Raw genomic sequence first — 24131 nt, 5'->3', positions numbered from 1 at the left:
GTGGTTGGGTCTATTGAGAGCACTTGAGCCTATTATATCAGCTAACTCTGATGATTGTTTTTTTGAGTGATTAGTTTCTTCCAACTCCTTTGCTTGTCTACAGATGCTAATTCCTTTGCATTTCTTTATTTTTATATGTAATTTTTTAAAGAATCCCCTCCTGCATTTACTTCTTGGCAAAAAGAATTGGAAGGGAGTAAATGAGAATCAGTTGTATTCAGCGGAACTGCTCTAAACAGAAGGAAAAGAATTAATTTGAAGTTAGGAATGAGTTGATTGAGGGTGCTGGTAAGTTCATGCAGATGAATACTGCCATCATTAAAACAAACAAACTTTCCAAATCAGAGGTAGGAATTAGAAATACAAGTAAAACCAGATGTGGTGGCACAGGTCTGTAATACAGCACTCAGACGGTCATATGTTAGAAGCCAGCTTGAGCTACATACATAGTGAGTTTCAGGCAGACCTGGGCTACAAGACTCTGCCTTAAAAATCTGAAAATTAAAAAAAAATTAACCTAAAAATATACCTGGCTTAAAATAGGTAGTTGTTGGTAAACATTTCATTTAGGGTTCAATGTTCTCCTGAAAAGGAATTTGGGTAACAGTTCTTAACCCAGGAAACAGTGTGAATTTAAGGATAGAATTGATAAGCAATATTAGAAATTGTGAGTAAAATGATGAATAAAACTTATATCTTAAATGGGATTCAAATCCTAGAACGAAATAAACCATTTCCTGCTTTGGGATTTTAGAAACAAGGAGTCTCACTGTGTAACCCAATCAGACCCCAGAAGATCTCCCTGTTTCTGCCTGTCCTAGTCTGGGGTAACTAGTTTGCTGCCATTTCCAGTTCAGAAGATCACTTTCATACCGTCATTTATTCCCAGAAGTAACATGGATTTGTTTGTTTGACAGGGTCTTTATGAACTTCTGACCCACTTCCCAAGTATGCTGGGTTTACTAGTGTAAGCCAAGTATGAGCCTTCATGCTCGGTGTTTGCATTGCTGGGACTTGAACCCAGGGCTTGAATCATGCTAGGCGAACCTTCTACCATCTGAGCGACATCCCTAAACTCCTAGACTGGGGCTTTTCACTTATATCTCTTGTCTTGACAAAAAATGTTAAATACCAATAATTCTCTTCTCTTTGACACTTGCTACTCATTCAAAAGACTCAGTTTTGAAATCAGTTTTAAGTAATTGTAGCCACAGGAAGTGCAAAGACAATACAGAGGTCTCTTGGACCTTTACCCGTTTTTCCTCATAAAGGGATTTCTTTATTCTTATTTATTTTGTGTGGTGCTAGAGATTTATGCTAGGCATGCCCAGGCAAGCAGTGAGGTTATAACCTTTGTGACCACTTTAGATTTTTTTTTTTTGAGACAGAATCTTGCAATACAGCCTAAGATGCCTTAGAATCTAGATCTTCCTGTTTCAGCCTCTGGCAGAATTTTTCTCCCTCCCTCCCTGCCTCCTTCCCTCTCCTTTTTTATTTTTTTGTGCTGAAGATTGAAGCTCTTGGGTGTAGCACATGCTAATGCATGCTCTGCCATTCATCCGTACCTCTAGTCAGACATTCTGTGGTAATTAAAGACTAAGAGGGGAAAGGTTCGAATGAGTCACCCGTGTCTGAGTGTTGCACTGCACGTGGAGTAGGAAGACACGCATGTCACCCAGCTCTTGGAGCTTTTGCACGCAGTTCTGTAGGAGGAAGCTTGTGCAGGGGATGCCGCTCCACCTTTCATCTGCACAGTGCTCATTGACATTTCCCTGGCTGAGCTTGCTTCTTTCTTGGTTAGCACTGATGTGGGACATAAATGTCTGCTTTAGCAAGACCTAAGGCAGCAGTGCTTATGGAAAATTCAGATTTCAGTTTTAGAGAAGATTGACGATTCTGTGCCATGGCACAGGGCAAGATTCTATTTCACCCTCCAGGAGATTGATGAGCTAGAATTTTTAAGCCAGGCGTGGTGCGAATACTTTCAATCCCAGCATTCGGTACACAGAGGCAGGTGGATCTCTGAGTTGGAAGGTCAGCGTAGTTGAGTTCCAATACAGCCAGAACTACACAGAGGAAACCGTGTCTTGAAGAAATAATGATTGAAAAAGACTGTAATTATGTTGCTACTTTTTCTTTGACAGTGCTGGCGATCAAACATGGAGCCAGGGCTCCACCACTGCACAGTATACCCAGTCCTTTGATTTATTGAATTGAGAAAGGACACTGTGTTCTAGACTGGCCTCAGCCTTGTGCTCTCCTGCCTTAGCCTTGATAGTGCTGGAACTGCAAGTGCTTAGCTTAGTGCTGCAGTATAGTCTCAGTAATCTTTTGATGTTAATGGCTTTCAAACTTTGGTTTATAAAAATAAAAATATATATGTGTCTGCATGGGGAAGGGGTGGTTGAGACAGGGTCTCATGTATCTGAGACTGGCCTTGAATTGATCATTCTGCTTCACCTCCCAAGAAGTACTCCTGTTTGGTCATCTACAAATACATGAAACAGATATTGCAGTTATGAGTATTAGTATTACTCTTGCTGTTCTTAAACACAGATTTTGATTTAATCGTAGTGTGACCCTTGAAGTTGGTTTCATAACTAGTCTCACTGTGAGGTGGTAACATGACTGGGATGAGTGAGGACATGTGATCCTCTTTTTCTCTTAAAGTGATTGTTTTTCTAGTCTCTGAGGTCATTTTGTAATTATTTAAATATTTTTGGGACAAGGCAGATGTTTCACTGGTTAAGAGCACTACTGCTATTCAATCTAGATATAAGTAATTGGTAAGATATACAAATTCTAAGATCTACATTAGCAAAATATAAAACTATTTAAATGAAATAAGATTTATGCCTAATATTTGTTGATGAGTTTGTTGAGGATTACTAATCCATGAGCTGGGAAGTAACTTTATACATGCAAAACTAAAATTTACAGTTAATAAGCGCTCTGAAAACTTCTCTTTAGATAACTAGGTGTGGTGACATGTCTTGTTGGTGGCACCTGTGAGGCAGAGGCAGGAGGATTTGAGTTTAAGGCTAGCTGTACTACATAGCAGCTTCTAGGCCAGCCTGGAATACATAGTGAGACACTCTCAAAAAAATAAACTCATTAATGTTATTGTGTCTTAAGTTCTCTAGTCCCAAAGAGTTGTTATTTTTTAGAGAGGAACATGAGAGGGTCCTGTCTTTCTTGTTTTGTTTTGTTTGAGACAGAGTCTCTCTCTGTATATTCCTGGCTGTCCTGGAACTTGGGACTCACAGAGAGCCTCCTGTCTCTGCCTCCTGATTGCTAAGATTAAAAGCATGAGCAGCCATGGCATGGTCTTACCATGACTGGGTAAGAGATATTCTTTTTTTTTGTTTGTTTTTTTGTTTTTCGAGACAGGGTTTCTCTGTAGCTTTGGAGCCTATCTTGTAGACCACGCTGGCCTCAAACTCACTTAGATCCGCTTGCCTCTGCCTCCCAAATGCTGGGATTAAAGGTGTGTGCCACCACCGCCCGGCTTAAGAGGTATTCTTAACAAGTAATTCTGAACCATTTGGAGAGCATTTAAGAGGACAGGAATATTAAAACAAAACAAAACAAAACTTGTTCTCGGGGAAAATTGATATAGAAAACATTTTCGTTCAGTTTACTGGGTTCTCCGTGACTGTCTAGCCTACTGCTGACTTTGTGTTCTCTGTAACTCTGCCTTATAAAACTGGCATTAGCATTGTCTTGCACAAGGTGCTACTGTCTCAGTGTTTAAAATAAGCATGCTAGCATACACTGAGATTGCTTGGAGTATGGTTTCATTTTTATATGAAGGCAAAAAATACAGCAAATTTAACTTAACATTTCACTATTTCAGCCCCGGTATATTAAATCACTTACATTTCTAAGTTTGTCTGAGAAACAGTTTTTATTGATGCGTGCTTTTCTGCGCATTCCCATTTTGTACGGAAGCTGGGATCTAGGCATGCATACCTGTTGTGTAACTGGTTTTTAAATTGGATTACATTTGAAAATACTGCTTTTGCTTTTTTTTTTTTTGTTTGCTATTCTTTTTGAGACAAGAGGCCTTGTTGTGTTATACAAGTTGGCTTTGAACTCAGAATCCTTTGTCACACTCTTCTTTGATACTGCCCCTACAGATGTGTGCTTCTCTGCTTTTCTGAAATTATTTCTGAATGTAGTATGTGATTTTAAAAAGTTTGAAACTTGGTGAGTGGAGGGGGTTGGCAGGTGGTGCTGAAGTGACAAGTTAGCAGTTAAAGGCTCCTCTTTAAAGACATCATCCACAGATCACAGTCGTTTGTAACTCCAGTCCTTGGTACTCTCTTCTGGCTTCTGAAGGTACAGCACTCATGGTACATATAGATATTTATGCAACCAGAACATACATACATACAAATAATAAAAGACAAACTTTTAAACCACACAGCTCTGTTTCTGTCAGAATTGGAAATAATTTGAATATCTAAATTCTGTTCTTTTCAAATTGGCCTGGAACTTGAGATCATCCTGTCTTGAGTGTGGGAATTACAGACAGGTACCACTACCACTGTTTTTTATTAAGCTTTTGTTGTTGTTGTTGTTTTTCGAAACAGGGTTTCTCTGTAGCTTTGGAGCCTGTCCTGGAATTTGCTTTTGTAGACCAGGCTGGCCTTGAACTCACAAGAGATCCGCCTGTCTCTGCCTACCGAGTGCTGGGATTAAAGGCGTGTGCCACCACTGCCCAGCTTTTACTAAGCTTTTGAGAGAAGTTAGGCCAAAGGAAAGTGATTATATCTAAAGTATGGCTGCATTTACTGAAAAATGTCCATGCTTCAGTGAGTATAATACCACATGGCATTTCATATTAACTTGTCTGATAGCAGAAAGGTCTATTGTAAGTAAAGCCAACTATTCTGGTATTGTTTAGGGTAACCATTTGGATTATTTCTGGTTTTCTCTAAAATATAGAACCAAAAGAAATGGAGATTTTTGTTGCTTTGGAGAAAGCAATGGTATATTTTTGATTTTTGTTGTATAGATACTTACTAAGTTGATTATGTTTCAGACGTTGAGTTACAGATGAAACTCACTAGATTTCTTTTGTTCTTCCATTTCCTTAAAGGTTTGGGCCCCATGGGATCCCTGTGACAGTATTTCCCAAAAGGGAATATAAGGATAAACCGGACGCCATGCAGCTCCAAAGTAACACATTCCAAGAAGGGATAGAAGTCAAGCGGGAAGTGAATGGTGCTGTTCCCGATAACCTTTCTCCAGTCCCTCCTCCTGAGCACCTGTGGACTTCCAAGCCACCTCCTCTCTTCCACGAAGGAGCACCTTATCCTCCCCCCTTGTTTATCAGGGACACATATAACCAATCAATACCTCAGCCACCTCCTCGGAAAATTAAGCGACCCAAACGAAAAATGTACAGGGAAGAACCCACTTCAATAATGAATGCGATTAAGCTACGGCCCAGGCAAGTCCTGTGTGATAAGTGTAAAAACAGTGTTGTTGCAGAAAAGAAGGAAATTAGGAAAGGTAGCAGTGACTCTTCTAGGTATGAAGATAAAAAACGGAGAAATGACAGTGTAGCTACTGTGAACAAAAAACTGAAAACTGACCATAAAGTGGACGGGAAAAACCAAAACGAAAGCCAGAGAAGAAACACTGTGGTGAGGGTTTCCAATATTGCTCACAGCAGAGGCAGAGTAGTCAAAGTTTCTGCTCAGGCAAACACGTCAAAGGCTCAGTTAAATACCAAGAAAGTGCTCCAGAGCAAGAACATGGATCACGCAAAAGCTCGGGAAGTATTGAAAATTGCCAAAGAAAAGGCACAGAAGAAGCAGAGTGAAACCTCTACTTCCAAAAACACCCACCCGAAAGTCCATTTCACACGGCGCTATCAGAATCCTAGCTCAGGTTCCCTCCCACCTCGAGTGCGTTTAAAACCGCAAAGGTACAGGAATGAAGAAAATGACTCTTCTCTGAAGACAGGACTGGAGAAAATTCGGAGTGGCAAGCTGGCCCCTAAGCCGCAGTCTCGCTGCACCTCCACCCGCTCAGCAGGTGAGGCCCCTTCAGAAAATCAGAGTCCCTCAGAAGGCCCGCAAGAGGCCGCCAGTGAGGTTCAGGACACAAGCAAAGTGTATGTGCCTGGTGAGCAGGAGGAACTGCAGACGGTGGGCAAAAAGGGCAGCAAAAGCAATATCTCTGTTTACCTGACCCTAAATCAAGAGAAATCTGACTCTTCCGGTGCTTCAGTGTGTAGCATTGATAGCATGGATGATTTGAAATCCTCCAACTCTGAGTGTAGCTCTTCTGAGAGCTTTGTTTTTCCGCCAGGTAGTATGCGTGCACCTTCCACTTCTTCCACTTCCTCCTCTTCAAGGGAAGAGAAAAGCCTCAGTAATTCCTTGAAAATGAAAATCTTTTCCAAAAATGTCTCTAAATGTATCACACCAGATGGGAGGACCATATGTGTAGGGGACATTGTTTGGGCCAAGATATATGGCTTCCCATGGTGGCCAGCCCGAATTCTTACCATAACTGTAAGCCGGAAAGATAATGGCCTTTTAGCCCGACAGGAGGCCCGTATCTCATGGTTTGCATCTCCAACAACATCTCTCCTTGCTCTTTCACAACTCTCCCCCTTTCTAGAGAACTTCCAGTTACGCTTTAATAAGAAGAGAAAGGGTCTGTATCGCAGGGCTATCACAGAGGCAGCTAAGGCTGCTAAGCAGCTGACCCCTGAAGTGCGGGCTTTGTTGACACAGTTTGAAACGTGAACATGGAGAGTAAGGTAGGCGAGAACCGCTGGAGCAGCCGCAGGTCCCTGGTTAGTTATGAATTGTTTCCACCAGCTAGCTTGACCAAACTGGAAAGAAGTTGCACTCACTTGGCTTTTTATACGTATATAGCCATTTTTAGACTAAGAAGCTTAAAACTGAACATTCTATCAAATTTTCTCTTAAGGAAGTGAGATTTTTAGCAGTATTTTCCAAATTTGAAATCTAAAACCATCCTAAGGCATAGAAGCCATAGCCTCAAATGAAATTGAATTTTTGCAGGGACTGTTATTTGCCATTTGTACTTATTGTATATATACACACATATATAAACTATTGCCTGTCACCATGTGACACGGGTTGCATATTTGGGGTTTTAGTAAGGGCTGGTGAGCTGGGAACAGTGGATATTTAATGACTACTTGTTTAATAGTTAGTGAACACTTAGAAGACTTTCTATGCACATAATGGTATAAAATTTGATATTGGGTGTTTGACAAACTGAGGTGCCTGCTATGACAAATTGGAATGCTTGCTGTTTAGTTATAGACCAGGCTATACATGTCCAGTATTTGGGATTAAAACTATAAAGACTGGACAGGCCGGAGTTACCACTCTTGTCCAGTGGGAACATAAACAAACTTTCAGACTTTTGGTTGGGAAGTTTAGATAGGTTTTATTTGGGGTATGTGAATAGTGTATATTTGGTCAGATTTCTCCTGACTGGCTGGTCCTGAATTATTAGGACAGTGCCCTAGTGATTTACACTTTGTGAACTAATGTCATGTGTAATTGTTGCATTTTGAATGTATCTAATTTGATAATTTTTAAGAAGCATTTCCGTTTAAGGTAATCTGTTTGCAGGTTAGAAAATGAGAAATGTAATTGTATAATGCATTGGAATGTAAAAAAAAGCTAAATAAAATCAACTAAATCCAAATTATTTGTGTGTGTTTCTCAAAAAGCTTTGAACAGTTTCAAAATAGTAGAAAATTATTCTTTGTTATAGTGATTAGAAAAGGTGAGAAATCAGATTTAGTTTTCTATTTGCCCTGTCAGGGAATGTTATCAGAGAATAGGTAAACTTCAAATAGCAAGAGCTGTAGTGAGGCTCTGTAGTAATGTCACCTGATTGAATTCTAGTTCCCACCAACTTCATGAATGCTTTTAATTTTTTTCAATTTTAGCCTTGATAAATTACCTTTTTTTTTTGAAAATTAGCTAATTGTAGTTGTTTGCTCTGTTTGGTCTTTTGCCTCAGATATCACTGCCTTTGGGGCTAGTAATCCTATTTTATTAAGATTTTTTTTTTTTTTTTTTTGAGAGAGTTTCACTATGTCACTGTTCCTGGCCCGGCTGACCTCAAGCTCAGAGTCATGCCTCTGCCTCCCGTATGCTGGGAAAGTAGTCTCACTGCCTGTGGAGGCAGAGTGATTGCAAAAAATACCTTGCTTTCAAGCTTTTTTTTTTTTAATTTTTGTTTTTTAAATTTGGTATAATTTCAGTTTGGTACTTATTGAAATGTAAAAAGGTAAACTTTTTTGTGGGTTTCTAAAGTAATCCAGTGAGATTTATTAGTTACTATGGAATTAATAATAAAGTTTAATGAAATTTGGAAATTAACTTCCTTAAGCTTTATACCTGATTATTTTTGGGAAAAAAAAATGAGAATTTTTTTGGGGGAACTCAGTCAATGCTTTTTGATTTTAATAAACACACAATAAAAGAAAAAGATGCATATTCTTTCCTGCAAACAGAAACTGTTTAAAATGATCTGATATGACAGGCCAAAAGTTCACCATGTGATAGAGGGTTTACAAGGGAAATAACTTTTTAGGTTTTCGGAGTATTTGTTTTAGATTAAAGTACTTATTTATTTGGATCTCTTTGGAAAAATGATTTAAGCAAGAGTCACCTAAAGTGCAATTTTAAAGCTTGTGTAGTGATCTGGGCTGTTTTGTTGTAGTAGTGACTTTGAAAGTAGGTGTGGTTAATATAGTCAGATGCTTTGGCGAGTGTATCTTGATGAATAAACCATTTGTGCTATTTTAGAAGCTGCAAGGGAAATACAGTATGTGATTGTGGAGTATGTAATTAACATTCAGCTAGGTGTAGTGGTGTGTTCTATTGTTCCTAGCATTTGGGAGATGGAGGCAAGAGGATTTGATGAGTTTGAGATTGCCCAGGCAAACATAAACTAATGTGCTGGTGCACACCTTAATTCTAGCAGGCTGATCATCTCTCTGAGTTTGAAGCCAGCCTGGTCTACAGAGTGAGTTCTAGGCTATATAACGAGATACTTTAAAAAAAAAATATTCCAATAGAGTTTTTCAAGCCAGGTGACTGACTTTTGCAAGTGGAGATACTAAGTTTTCTCTGAGAAGATAAAGGGCACTTTTTGTATGGTGATAACCCAAGTGAGCATTTTTGGTTTGGCTTGTTTTCTCTTTGTGGAGAGAAAATCGACTTAGACAAATCTCCAGTGTAAGAAAATTGGCTAACAGGCAAGGATGAGCAAGCGCAGAAACAAGTGAGAAAATTGTAAAAATGGTTTTTCCAATTGTGTAGCTTGGTCTGTTTGTGGGGCCTCTAGCAGTGGGACCAGGACCTGTCCCTGGTGGGTTTTTGGAACCAGGGATGCTTCGCCCGGCCTTGATGCAGGGGAAGGAGCTTGGTTCTGCCTCAAAGTGATGTGACATGCCTTGTTGACTCCCATGGGAGGCCTGCTCCTTTCTAAACAGAGGAGTGGTGGGGGATGGGGAGACCGGATGGTATGTAAAATAAGTGAAAAAATTTAATAAAAAAAATGGTGTCTTTAGAAATTTAATACCTCAAAAGTATGTTTTCCTTTTCATTTTTTAGAATTTGGCAAACAAGAAGCAGACTGATGGTTTGAATAGAAGAGAGGTTATTCCGTCCTAGTTTACTCGCAGAGAACAGGAGACATGTGAGAGTCCTGAGAAGGAGTGGGGAGACTAGGATGCACGAGTCTGAAATCTGTGACTTGGATGGTTTGTCCCTAAATGTTTTGTTTCATGTATTCTAGGCTGGCCTCCATCTTTCACACTGGGATTTCAGGTGTTCACCACTACACACAGTTTTTGTGGTGATGGGGTTTGAACTCAGATTTTTCTTTGTACTAGCCAGGGACTCTACTAACAGCTTCATCATTTCCAGTCTTCCTGATGGATTTTGCACTCTCTCTCCTTTTCCCTTCCCTCCTTCCCTCCTTTTCCTCCTTCCTTCCTTTCTAATTTTGGAGCAGGATCTTACAGCATAGCCCAGGATATCCCAAAAGTCACTATATAACCTAGGCTAACTTTGGGCTCTTCTGTGTTGGTATTATAGGCATGCACCATCATGTGGCTGGGGACAAAATGTTAGTGATGGTGATTGTAACTTAGTACCAAGTAAAGCAAACAGGAACTTAAAACTGAAGACATTGTAGGCAGGCAACATGGAACTGATAGGAAATTAGCTTTAATGGGTCTGAGTTTTACCCCATTAAGAGAGACTGTGCCCTTCTAAAGTTGGTTATTGAAAGAACACATGTTCAGACATTGCAAAGGGCCAGTTTTCCTGTGTACTGAATAAGTGAGCAGAAATCAGAAATTTATAGTATACATGTGAAGTTAGATTTTCTCATCTAATTTGTGAATGTTCTGTGGTTTGTGCTGAAATGGTGGCAAACTGCTATCTCTAGAAAAATTAGTAATGAAGGTTTTAGTTCACATGGTAGTTTCCAATAGGAAATTGGCCAGGGATAGTAAAGATATTTTTGTTTCTTTCTCCTTCCCTCTTTCTTCCTCTCTTCTCTTCCTCCTTCCCTCCCTCCATTTCTTCTTTTCCTTCCTTCCTTTCTTGTTTTTTTTGAGACACAGTTTCTCTGTATAACTGCCAAAGCTGTCCTGGAACTTGCTTGTAGACTAGGCTGGCCTCAAACTCAGAGATCTGCCTGCCTCTGCCTCCTGAGTGCTGGGATTAAAAGCATGCCCTAACACCACCTGACTGTGAAGGTCATTTTCTAAGAAGGGACAAGTTCAGTGTTGGCTTTGGAGCTGTGCTAATATAGCTATTAATACTCTAATGTAATATCTGGAATTGAGAACTAATGTTGGGCTGGTGCCATCCCATTTCCTGCTAGGAGACAATGGCCAAGCTGTTTACAATTTCCACCTAGTTCTTACTTGAAAGACTCTTACTAGTAGTGTTTCTACAGGTTAGGCATGATTACTATATTCAGTCACAATTGCATAATTAAAAGGTCACAGGGATAAATGATTTTTATAGTTTTTACAGAGTATTTGGATATTTTTCCCATGATAATTGATTCTAAGTTTAATCTATAGTCAAAAGGAGGCATTATCTAAATTTGTCTTTGTGGTGCTTGCCCTTGTAGTGTACCCAGCTTGGATTTCCCTCCTTTATTTTTCCCACATCTTTAGTTGAAAACAACTGTCTCATTAAAATGAATTATAATTTTATACATATTTAAATAGACATGACAGAAAATTTACCATTTGGGGGGCTACTTGCTTCTTAAAAGATTTTGTTATGTGGTTATGTAGTCCAGGCTGATTGAACATGCAGTGATCCTTCTGCCTCAGCCACCTGAGTATTTGGATCATAGTCTAAAGTCTTTTTTTTTTTTATTAGATAGGCTCTCATTGTGTAGCCTTGCTATGTAGACCATATGTGGTGCCTGCCTTCCATCTTAAAATCATTTTAATTGTACAATTTAAAAAATTTAAAAGTCATTTATATATTTGTATTTAATGTGAGTTGGTGTTTTGCCTGCATGTATGTCTATGTGAGGGTGTCGGATCTTGGATTTATAGACAGTTGTGAGCTGGGTGCCATGTGGGTGCTGGGAATTGAACCCTGGTCCTTTGGAAGAGCATTCAGTGCTCTTAACCGCTGAGCCATTTCTCCAGCCCTAATTGTACAATTTAAAAAACTAGTGTGTGTGTGTGTGTGTGTGTGTGTATGTGTATGCCTGCCTGCCACAGGTACAGTGCCTACAGAGGCTAAAGGAGGGAGAGTGTTAGTGACCCTGGAACTGCTGTTGTAGGTCATTGTGAGCCAACTGATGTAGGTGCTCAGAAATGAGCTACAAGCTTTTGGAACTCTGCGCCTTCTCTTCAGCCCCCAGTTGGGCAGTTAATTTAAAGGGTGTTAAGTATGTTTGTATTGTGCAACCATGACCACTGTCGTCCATCTGTAATTTGCATGTTTTTTTTTGTTTGTTTGTTTTGCTTTTTTCCCCCTCATTTTGGTTTTTTGAAACTAGGTAACTCCATTCGGGGCTGGTTTCTAGCCCACAGGACAATCTTGCTTTAGCTCACAAATGCTGGGATTGAAGAGTGACTTATAATCTGTATTTTTAATAGAATTTTAAATTTGCTGGGAGTTGGTGCTAGGAATGCTTGTTTCCAGGACTCCTTGCTGAGTACTTGCAGTCCTACATGGGGAGATTCTCCAGCTATCCTTGTTAATATGCATTATACGTAAGAACTGCAGCTGTGCCTTTGTAAAAGGTGTATTAATATGTCTACATTTGCCTATTAAAGAATTTTTAGTTAAAATAATCTTCAAATAGTAACAATTTAATAATTTTGGATAACTTTTGTCAATAATGGAGCCATTTAACTTGGAGGTGGACAGATGGTCAGCAGGTGAAAGTACATACTATCCCAGAATCCACATCCGGCAGCTGACAGCAGCCTGGAACTCCACTTCCAGGGAATCCAACGCTGACTTCTGACTTGGGAGTATCAGGATTGTAGGCCTGTACTACTATGCCCAGCTCTAGAGATGTGAAGACAAATTCTACATTGTTTTGTAAAAAACAGGAAGGTAAGCATTGGTTAAATAGCAGGTTTGAGGCCAGCCTGGGGTACATAGATCTGTCTTAAAAGAAAACTGGAAAGAAAAACCTCAAAACTTCTATACTGGTATTCTTGTCTATAAGGAAAGCCAAGTCCTTCATAGCTGAAGTATTGGGACATTCTCTCTATTCTCTCTCTCTCTCTCTCTCTCTCTCTCTCTCTCTCTCTCTCTCTCTCTCTATCTCTGTGTGTGTGTGTGTGTGTGTGTGTGTGTGTAAATTAAAGGTTTTTGTTGTTTGAAAGAATGTCTCATATAGTCTAGGCTGACTTTTCGTTTCTCACTTTTGAGTAGTAATTACAGGCATGAGTTACTACACTAGGCCTGGATGTCAAACTTTTATGATCACTTTTTTTTTTTCAAAAAGAAAAAATATGCCAAGCAATAGTGGTGCACACCTTTAATCCCAGCATTTGGGAAGAAAAAGCAGGCGAATCTCTGACTTTAAGGCCATCCTGGTCTACAGAATTCTAAGACAGAGCCTGTCTCAAAAAACAAAACATCAAATTATAATGCATGGTAAATTTTAGCAGGAGTGTCTTTTTAAGTGTTCAAGGTATTTTGCAGTTATTAATGTCTCTTATTTAACTCTCATGTAAGATTCTTTTAGAAGCTATTAAAGAAGCCTGGTATAGAGATAGGAGGATCCTGATCTGAAGCTAGCCCAGGCTACATAGTAAGATTGACTTACTTTGTGTGACCCCACAAAAACAAAACAAAACCAAATTATTGAAAGCCTGAGGAGCATATTTTCCTCCTCTGGAAAAATGAAATGGAAATTTTTTGTTACTTAAAGTGGTTGCTTATGTAGAAAGGTAAGAGGGTAAATTAGTGATGGAGGGAGTTTGAACACCATCAGTTTGGCATCAGCTGTGCTTGACAGCAGCCTTTTATCAAACAAAGAATATTGTTTGTCCCTTTTTAGGCACATATTTAGAAGTGTGAGCTCTTGAGCCAGATGTCCTAGCCTGATTTCAGTTTCTTCTTACAAACAGAGCGATCTGAGGCAGGTTACATCAGTGTCTGAAATGGGGAGAATGGATAGCACCACCTCAGAAGGTGATTTTGGTAATTTATGTCTTTAAGGCCATAGGAGAGTGTCTGGTGGCCTATGTGAATGCTGTTCATAATTACCAGCCACTTGTGTGTAGCAGAGAAACCTCATTCTGGTAGCTTTTAATACTGTCTGTCAAACGTTATGGACTTAGCATAAATGCAAAGTTTTATTTAAGCTTCTGTAATAGCATTTTTAAAAAAATTTATTTTATGCACATTGGTGTTTTTGCCTTTGTATATGTCTGTGTGAGGGTGTTGGATTGCGTGTAACTGGAGTCACAGTTGTGAGCTGCCATGTGGGTGCTGGGAATCGAACCCTGGTCCTCTGGAAGAACAGTCAGTGCTCTTAACCTCTGGGCCATCCCTCCAGCCCCCTGTAATAGCATTTTGAATCACAAATAGCTAGAGGTAGCATATACTCCCTGGGAGTTTGGCTGACTTTTCTTTTGTTTTGAGGTTGGTCTTGAACTGTTGATCCCGTTTTTACCACACTGAGTTCTGAGATTACAATTTTGCCACCATGTCCGGCTAAACTGGCTTTTTTTGCTGGCATTCATGGAGACTAACTGTTGGAGGTCATGGGATTTATGAGATATAGAAACCATGGTTAAAGTTCATTATAGTATCATATTTAACTTAACACACCTCAAGACTATCTAGTACTCTCTCATTCTGCTTAGAGTAAGCATAGGTATAAGTAGAAATTCTCATCCAGGGCTGGCAAGATGGTGCAGTAGGTAAAGGAGCTTGCTGCCAAACCTGACAGTCTGAATTGATCTCTGGGGACATGGTAGGAGGAGAGAATTGACAACTGCAAATTGACCTCTGACCTGCACATATAGGCTTTTGTGTATGTATGCACACAGAAGAAATGATCTCTACTTATAATGAATGAGGACTGACTGAGACATCTAACCAGTCACCGCTTTGAAAGCCTTGCACATTTCACATTCTTTCCAGAGGTAAGAGAAGAATCTGAGCTTGGGTGTCCATGAGCAGAGCCCTGCTGGGACTTACAAAGGAGCTACAAGCTGCACTTGTTACCTTTTAGGTTGGCCGGTCTGCACAGCTTCTGTATATTCTTGATATTTTAACAATTGAGTAGGAGATTTAGGAGGGCGATACCTGGCTTTAATCTGGGTGTGCTGTGGTCATATTTCGCAGAGGATAGTCACTGTTACTCATGTTAATTTTGAGATGTTGTTGGTCAGTCCTTCTCCCTCCACTTGGTTTTTTAGTGAAGGATCTGTCTGGGAGTGGCACATCTTGATGTGAGTCCAAGTATACTGGGAAGAACTGTGTGCGGTTTGTCTAAAGCTCAGACATGTAATCAGTAACTGGTCTCTTCTGCATTTCCTTCTTGCTCACACTGCATCATACTTGTATTGGAATTTATAATGAGTATTTAGTGGAATCATGCATATAGTCAGAAACTTACGTTTTTAGTCCTGATTTGCACTAAGTATGGCCTCCTGTTCCTCCTTTCCTTGACTCTACAGGGGAATTGTGTACTTATCCTCTTCTGATTGGCTTCTTGATCAATGAGAGCATTATTGTCACATATAGGATTTATTTTAGAGGACAAAACAAGGAACTTCTGAGCTTGAAATTGCTGCCTTTTCATTGCAGTGGGGTATCTTTCTTTTTATTGTGTCTTAGGCAGAGTTCCTTGGCTCTTTCTAGTAGATATTCTACATGGGTCCTAAGTTTCCAAAGAAAATTTGAAGACCCTGAAAGTATTGACGGGAAGCTCATCTGCAATATTAGCACCATGCTCCAGGCAGACTGTATTGAAATTGACATGCTGAGGTTTTATGTAGCATGTTTAAAGCTGCAGTAGGAAAGGTGAACTCATCCCTGATCTGTTTGTTTACATAAAATCAATTTTTTTGTAAAAATATGGTTATTTGAGGCTGGAGAGATAGCCCAGTTGTTTCTCAGCACCCATGCTAACTCCAGTTCTAGGGGATCTCATGCCGCCTTTAGATTTCCATGGGCACTAGGCAGACATGTAGTGCTCGTATGTGTAGACAAAATTCTCAAACACAAAAATCTTAGAGGAATCCATACTGTTTTGGTCTTATCTGCTTCTCCCCCTAACTGCTGCCAGATCCACCCACCAACTTCATGTCCTCTTTTTTTAAAATGTATTTTTTACTATAACCCTCGATGTCCACCACTGGAGCATGATTGACTTGATAGGGCTTTACCCTTAGACAAAACTGGCTGGGTTAGCATGGTGGTGCACACCTTTAATCCCAGCACTTGTGAGCTAGAAGCAGATGTACCTGAGTTCTGGGCCAACCTGGTCTACATAGCAAGTTTCAGGATAGCCAGAGTCACGTAGAGAGACCCTGTTTCAAGAAACACACTCACCGTGGGGGGAGGGGGTAACTCCCTCAGCGTCTGCCCACTGTCTGGAGCTTAGGTGGTGGCTGGAAGTTGATCTCATGATAGACATTTCCCAGAACAAGCTTTAGGGTGCTGGCTCCTTTTTTCCTGTGTAGTTGCTGTTGCTTTAGTTAACAGTGTACTCCCATGTAAAACCTTACTATTGAACCTCATTTTAAAGAATTATTTTCCTCTAAACTAGAATTCAGAGGTAATTGTATTTATACATTGGGCATTTCGTGGTAGGACAGCTTACTTTAGAAATTTTTATAATTCACAACTTTACTGCTTCTGATCTGGAATTTTAATGAACTTACTGAGACAAGGCCTTACTACGTAGCTCTGGCTGTGCTGCAAACTTGCTATGTTAGGATCCACCTGCCTTTGCTTTGCTGAGATTTAAGGCTATGCATAGCCATGCCCTGCCTGATTGTGATTTTTAAAAAAGTTTTTCAAGACAGGTTTTCTCAGTGTATCCCTGACCATCTTGGAACTCACTTTGTAGATTAGTCTGGCCTCAAACTCACAGAGATCCACCTGCCTCTGTCTCCTGAGTGCTGGGATTAAAGTCATGTACCACCAGCACCTGGCTCTGATTATGATAAAGTAAATAATAATAGAATGGTCCCAGAGCTGGCTGTGCTGATAGAAGTACACACACAACCAAATACCTTTAAAATATAAAACTTAACAGCAGGATGTGCTGGCTCATGCCTGTCATCCCAGCACCTAGAAAACCAAGCTAGAATTTTGAGGCTAGCTAGCCAGGGCAACAGAGTTCTCGGCCAACCCCAGCCTGTAGTGTAAGTCCCCACCTCAAAGCAAAACAACCGCCTTAATATAGTAGTCTTTTATTTGAATTCTGCCCAACACTTAGGTTCTGTTCTCAGAAAATTTATCATGTTAATAAAACCTGTTCTCAGCCAGTTAGAACTTGAAGCTATGCAAGGGCGATCATTAACACTCAAGCAGAAAGGGCTTGTGATGGTCTTTGAGCTTCTGAATGATGTAATATGCGGGAGGTGAAAACATCAGCCCTCTGAACTGTCCAGGTCAAGACTCCAAGAATAGGCTAGTGTTAGACAGTAAACTTTTTGTTTTTGTTTCTTTTCTTTTTTTTCTTTTTCTTTTTTTGCTCAGGGCCATAAAATGTGAGTTAGCATTTCCTCTTCCATTTATAGGCTTATTGGAGGGCACCTTGCCTGCATCTAATGGGATGTGCACACAAGAGTGCCCTCTCCTGGCCATGCTTGGGGTACCCACATGGCTATGAAGCTCTGCAGTACCAAAGCTTTGTTGTTGGAAGCTGGCAAGTTCTCCAGAATAAACCCATTAGGAAGTTTAAATTAATTTTGGTCTTTTTTTTTTTTGAATTTTTTGTAAGATGGATTAAAAAGATCTCAACTGACTGCTCTATTTTTGTTAACTTGGTTTTTTCTACCATAGGTCTCAACAAATGGCAGCTATTACATCAGACAGTGACGAGTCCTGCTGCTCCCTTACAGTGTCTGACAGACCACTGTGGATTCAGACTGGGAGCATTGAAGTTAACAGTGAAGCGGGCAGGTCTGTCTGTCTTAAGCCCTGCCACAAAGTGAAGAGGGCACCGCATCATCACTTACCCACATCCCTGAAGTAGATTAGGCTAGGCTTCAAAAGATTTATTAGTTTTCATTGACCTTGGTAGTTGGGTGTACTTCCTCTAGGTAATCATTTCTAGGAACTAAAAGTGAGTTTTCTAGAGTAGAGCCTTCTGTTAGTATCTATATTGAGAGTAGCCTTGTGAGAATCAAATAGGTACATTGTAGGCTTATGTTAGATGGCAGCTGATGGTTCCTGGAAAGCAGGGACTTGGTTAGTTTTTCAGTTTCAGTCTTTGTCACTTTAACTTCTTCGTTAGTTAGTACTGTATGTATAGGACTATAGGGGATGGGAATGAGACTCAGTAGGTAGAGTGTCTTTGTCTGCCTCCGCCAAGTTCTGAGTAAACCAGACATAGTGATGCGTGCCAACCGTGCACTCAGAAGGCGGAGGCAGGAAGGCCAGAAGCTCAAGATTGTCCTCATCTACTCTAGCGAGTCTGAGGATAGCCTGGGGAAACCGAGAATCTGCCTTTGTGTAAGAATAGGAATGTGGCCAGGCATGCTGGACCACGCTTTAATCCCAGCACTTGGGAGGCAGAGGCAGGCGATCTCTTGAGTTTCAGGACAGCCAGGAATACATAAGTAAGACCCTGTCTTGAAAAAAAAAAAGAAGAAAGAATATGTATGTGGGGACCTATTGTGGTGGTGTACGACTTTAATCTCAGTACTCTGGAAGAGGGGCAGGCGGATCTCAAGTTTAAGGTCAGCCTGTTTTACCTAGGGAGTTCCAATATAGCCAGGTCTACATAGTGAGACCATGTCTCCAAAAAGAAAAAGAGACAAACATGTATGCGTGTGCTTAGTAAGTAAATCTTAAAACTCATTGTCATTTGTATAAGGTGAGTCAGAACTTTAGAGGCATGGTAAGATAGCATCAGAATGTGGTTGTAATCTAGTTCTATAGATGACTTAATGGATAGTGTATAAAATTGTTTGACTTTGGACTCTTAAATGGGAAAGGTTTAGGATTTTGGTTGTTCTTTTGAGTTTATCTTTTTATGTTTTGTTATTTTTATTTTACTTGACTGTATGCCAGTGTGTATGACTATATGCCAGATGTGTGTGCTTGGAAGCCAGAAGAGGGCCTCAAGCCCCTTGGATTGGATTTATAGGCAGTTGGGAGCTGCCTGATGTGGATGTTGGGCTCTTTGCAAGAGCAATAATGTACTCTTAACCTCCGAGTTATGTCTCTAGCTCCTAAACTTATCTTTTATTGCTTTCCTTGAAACAGTATTTAGAGCCGGGCGGTGGTGGCACACGCCTTTAATCCCAGCACTCGGGAGGCAGAGGCAGGTGGATCTCTGAGTTCGAGACCAGCCTGGTCTACAGAGCTAGTTCCAGGACAGGTTCCAAAACCACAGAGAAACCCTGTCTCGAAAAAACAAAAACAAACAACAACAACAAAAAAAGTATTTAGTCCTCTGGATAGAGGTTATACCGTGGTTATTTGACCTGCTGTTTGTGGAGCTCCTGGAGAATTGTATTGTTATTATGTAAAATGTAGCCTTGATCCTGGTTCAAAGTGAGACATTTGGCATTGAATATTGTTTAAGAATTTTGGACTCTTATGTAAATAGGCATGGTAGCTACCGTAATATAGTCTATTGAGGTAATAGAGCCTTTGGCTTGCTCTGCTTCTCATAGGAGTCCTTGGCTTTCTTGTTCTGGTCTTCAGTTGAACTTCAGTAGGCCTTACATTAAAACCAGATTTTGAAAGGCACAGTTGGGGCACTGCCCCTCCCTCTTTCTCCTTAAGTTTATAAAAGGGTACATTTACTTCCTCAGTTCTTTGTGAATGAGTCTGTGACTTACTATTGCAGTCGTGTTAGCCAGCCATTTTATTTCCAGAAAGTTGAGTTAAAATCAGCATTCATTAATCATCCTTTTTTTCAGAAGCAACAAATACATGGGCCCTTCACCTTGAGGCTTGCAGTATTTTGGCTTGAAGTCATTTATTGCTGCTTGAAAGACACATGACAGAATGCTCTGTGGAGTTTATTTTATAGGCCCTGACTCAGGGCCTACATGACCAGGACAGTGAACCATGGTAACACTGGGAAGCTAACACAAAATCAAGTCTTTCAAACCGTGGGGGGATCTGACTTTGATGTTATGTGTTAAATATTAGGAAAGATAAGTGCTTTTCCTTCTTTCTGCATTCAGTTTGTTTTATTATTCCACTGCAATAGCATTATCTTTGGTTTAAAAATACAGAGCTAGTTCCAGGACAGGCTCCAAAGCCACAGAGAAACCCTGTCTCGAAAAACCAAAAAAAAAAATACTAAACGAAGATCATCTTTCTTTCCTGGGTCTCGAGCTCCGATTTTGTGGGCACAGCTAAGGACCGGAGGGTAGTGGGCACCCACTTCTTTCCGTGCTGTTTGCTAATGTTGGGCAGTCTGACCGTGCTGCATGACAATGCTTCCTGTAAGCCACGTTGTCTGCCAGTTGTGCCTGGGCTCCTGCCTTTGCTCAGAAGTCTACTGAAGGATGCCTTGTGGGTGGCCAGGTGTAATAAGGGGCACTGGTCAGTGCACTGAAGTGGTCTGTAACAAAATAGCACTTTCCTTGCCTTCTGATGTGTCTGACTCTAGGAGCCCCCCCCCCCCCAGACCCCTTGTGGCTTGTGTAAATAGTATACTACGCTCTGTAGCTGATTTTTAATGTCACTTGATTCTGTATATAAATTTGCTTAAGACTGAGCAGCTAGCTTTGATGATGTGTATGCCTTAATCCCAGCACTCAGGAGATAGAGGCAAGGAAGATCAGGGGTTCAAGGTCAGCCTTGACTGTATAGTGAGTTTGAGGTGATCCTGGGCTACAAGAGATCCTGTCCCAAAAAAAAGGAAAGTGGGGTGGTGGGACTCACTATGGTGGCTCACACCTTTAATCCGAGCAGGGAAGGCACAGGCAGGCAGTTCTTGATGAGTTAGTTACTGGCCAGCCAGAGTTACATGGTGAGTCCTTTCTAAAAGAACATTTAAAAGAGACTACAGGTTTATTGTGCTAAGGAAAGGCTGGTATTTCCTAGGAGTCTCTCTTTACTATTTTGATGTATTGTAATTTAGAAATAACAACATAATGAAGGTAGTGAACACCTTTAACCCCAGCACTCTGGAGGTAGAGGCAGGCGAATCTCTGTGAGTTTGAGGCCAGCCTGGTCTACAGAGTGAGTTCCAGGATAGCCAGGGCTACAAAAAGAAACCCTGCTTTGAAAAAATAAACAAAATAAAAGTCAAAATTCTGCAAATATTCCTAAGAAAAGAAATAAGGTGATAACCATGTGTGATGGAATTTGGTTAGCTAATGCTTCTACTGGTCTAGAATGGCAGTAGGCTGCATTTAAAAAGTCAGCATGATTTAAAAGAAGTGTGGTGTGTGACCCCACAATCTGTGGGCTTCTTTTTCTCACATGTTGTTACCTGTGCTTAACTACATTCTCTTCCTTTTGTTTATTGTATTTCAGCACAAAGACATTAACAGACTGCTGGTTTCTTGGATGTGTGCCACTTTGACAGAGCAAGAGCATCAGGACTGGCTAAGATGGGAGTTTGAAGCTGCACTAAGAAGTAAATGTTAAAGCAGTGGCTAAACCAGTCATCTGTACAGGGCACTGGCAGAGTAGACTGAATGGAAGAAAAGGTATTAGGGAATTTTTATATGTATAAAAGAAACAAACTGCTGCAATAACTTATGCATGAGGTGAGAAGAAAAGTGGTGTGAACACGTGCAGGATGCGCTCAGTGCGATGCGGAAGAATCACTGACGATAGCTTCTTTTGAATGTGAACAGTAGTTTGGACAGGCCTACCAGGCATGGGATGGTACAGAAATATGGAATTGTTTTGCATACTTAACCTTTGTGCTTTCTCCAAGGATTATGTTTATCAGTTCAGAAGTGAGCAGAGGTGTGTTTAAATGGCGCTCCTGTGAAACAGCAATGGTCACATGTGCTAAGGCCACTGTTTCCTTCAGGTGCCCATGGAAACAAGAAGATGATCTGACATCCTGCTGAAAGGATGGCTAAGTGCCCCGTCCCACCCACAAGTAAAATGTGGATCTTCTCTTTTTTATTTTTTTTTTAAATAAAACAGGGCTGTATTATCTTGAATATATGTTTGCTTGTTAGAGCATATTAAGATGTATTTATTTGCCACTAGTATTTAACGTTTTGTGCACATTTTCATAACTACATTCTTACCTTTTCATATTTTGACTCCCAAGTGGATAGGCTAGTGTTGACCTTGGAATGAAATCGTATACTCCCAAGAACTAGCTCATAATTCTCCTGAGCTGGACAGGCTTTGATTATCGCCTCTCCCCTACTGAGTGGTGCTGTTCAGAAAGGGTGACATCATCAGTGTTGATCTGGACCTCTTTCCACAGCAGGAAACCCCTACTTCTCAGTGCAGGAAGTTCTCGCAGGTGTCAGGGAAGACTTGGCCATGGGGGACAAGTGGCAGAAACAGATCCTTGAAAACAGCCTAAACGTTTGGTGCATGGAACATGAATTCTTAATAGAGACCACAGATTTTCCTTGTCTTTGCTTACATACATATGAAAATCCTTAATTTTTTTGTTTAATAAATGGAGAACACATGAGAAAATCAGATGGACCTGTTAGTACTACATTTTTAAAGCATTTTATATTTGATGGTGCCGTAATTTTAATAATAAAACTGAAGATTTTTAGTGGCAATACTGATTTATTTTTTAAACCAGAAAGATAACACCATATTGATTACTTACTACAAAAAGAAAAAAAGAAAAAAAAAGCCAAAAGAAAAGAAACTAACTCACAAAACTCATTCAAAGAAACACAGCAGATGAGCGAGCACTTGGCTCAAGAGTTCACTTTCTGTGATCTTTCTGTGTGGGTGAGATTACCCAACAGCCCATTGCTCAGGATTAACAAATGCTCTGGGTGGGATTTTGAGATTGTTTAATATACCTGACTGTGATTTGCTATATAACTCAAGAAGAAAAGCCGGGTAGTCTGGAGTCTAGTGAGCTTAATTCAGATCCTAACATACTGCAAGTGCTGGCAAGTACTGACTGCATTTTACAAATGATCTCTTTGGATCTACATCATGACGTCATCTTATCAACAGCAGGGAGCTGTGGAGAAGACTTGAAGCACAGCTCCAGGCCCTGGGGTCAGTCTTAGACCCCCAACACCAGCAGTAACCTTTATGCTCACTCAGGAACCAGGTGTCTCCCAAGCCATGTGAAATATGCATGGATTGTATCAGGAAACCTTTAAGCTTTAGAAATCTTTATTTGTAGACTGATGGAATTGACCAAAAAGTAATATTAAGAAGGCAAAAGCACTGGGAGAGATCAGGTTTTAAGAATCTACATATTTTTTTCTTCATGACAAATCCTTAAAGGCATTTTATTACAAACTAGATTTTCATTAAAAAAACAAACACTTGGTGGTGTTTAAAATCTGGACCTACCATGTGACAACTTCATTTTTATTGCTTTAGTTGCTTAATATTTAAGCTCTGCTTCATGCTACCTTGTCTGTATTTCAAATCCTCACAGGCCTATTTCATTTGTAGACTTGAATGACACATTGTTCTCACCTTCAGTCTGCTCAGAGTTAAATGTTAAAGAATGTTGTGTAACGTTATCCAATAAAGTCTTTGATTTTTTTTATTTAATTATTTAAAAACTGTTTTGCTGTGTAGGGGGTTAGCTGTTTTTGTTTTTAGGGGTTACCTTTAAAAGTGGATTTTGGTTTTTCTTTAAAAACAAAACAGCTTTAAAATTCAGCTGAGTTGTGTGTTCTGGGAAGTAGTGCTGCTTCCTAAGAAACACGGAAGGTTTCAGGCACTTAGGCTTTATGGGTCTCCTGTGACTAGGCGGAGCCGGCTGCAGTCTGATGGAAACAGCTGCCTTAGAGTGGGTAACACAGTATGGGTGGGTACATGACCTACAGTCTCAGCACTCTGGGTTATGGTTCAAGGTCATCAAATACATACCAACTTTAAGCACCCCTACCCCACAGGAGGAGTTCTACCCAAACAGACTGATTTCTGCCATGACCTATAGGACTGATCTGTGACCCAGAAACTCTTGGTTGCCAGGAAAAAAATTTGTTTCAGAAAACCTGTCAGGCAATTGAGATTTGTGTGTGTGTGTAACTGATAAAGACCTCCGTTGCAGTAAAGCAAACCTTTAGAAGGCTGCCTGATACTACAAAGAATATATACAATGGACTCTTTCATCTCAACACTGTTTGATTCAGTTGAGCTGAATATCCATAAGAAGCCGCCACTGGAGTCTGGATCAGTTCATGAGGCAGAACTGCCAATAGCACATTCTGGGGTGGTCCATCCATGCTTGCAAACTGTCCGACACCCTCAACATCTAAATGCTTACTT

At 40.4% G+C, this 24131-nt stretch overlaps 1 protein-coding gene across 8 annotated transcripts in view; it reads left to right on the top strand.

Annotated features, from left to right (window-relative positions):
• Window positions 1–23408, top strand: part of Pwwp2a (PWWP domain containing 2A) — a 41114-nt gene extending 17706 nt beyond the window's left edge. For 5 of the 8 annotated variants that reach the window (XR_012907039.1, XR_012907043.1, XR_012907044.1 and 2 more), the window contains 2 exons: window positions 5105–14671; window positions 17547–17626. Coding sequence is in view for 2 of the 8 variants with exons in the window: in XM_075941292.1 (XP_075797407.1) it covers window positions 5105–6048; window positions 17547–17666; window positions 21210–21223 (1078 nt within the window). In the remaining 6 variants the exon portion in view is untranslated. Of the gene's footprint in view, window positions 1–5104; window positions 14672–17546; window positions 17667–21209 lie in introns of those variants that run through there. The other 3 variants (XR_012907040.1, XM_075941292.1, XM_075941293.1) reach the window with 3 other exon arrangements.
• The last annotated feature ends 723 nt before the right edge of the window (window positions 23409–24131 follow it).

This window comes from Microtus pennsylvanicus, chromosome 11, assembly GCF_037038515.1.
Source record: "Microtus pennsylvanicus isolate mMicPen1 chromosome 11, mMicPen1.hap1, whole genome shotgun sequence".
NCBI lineage: Eukaryota > Metazoa > Chordata > Mammalia > Rodentia > Cricetidae > Microtus > Microtus pennsylvanicus.
The sequence above is the reverse complement of the archived record's forward strand: the minus strand, read 5'-3'. Positions and strand labels throughout refer to the sequence as shown.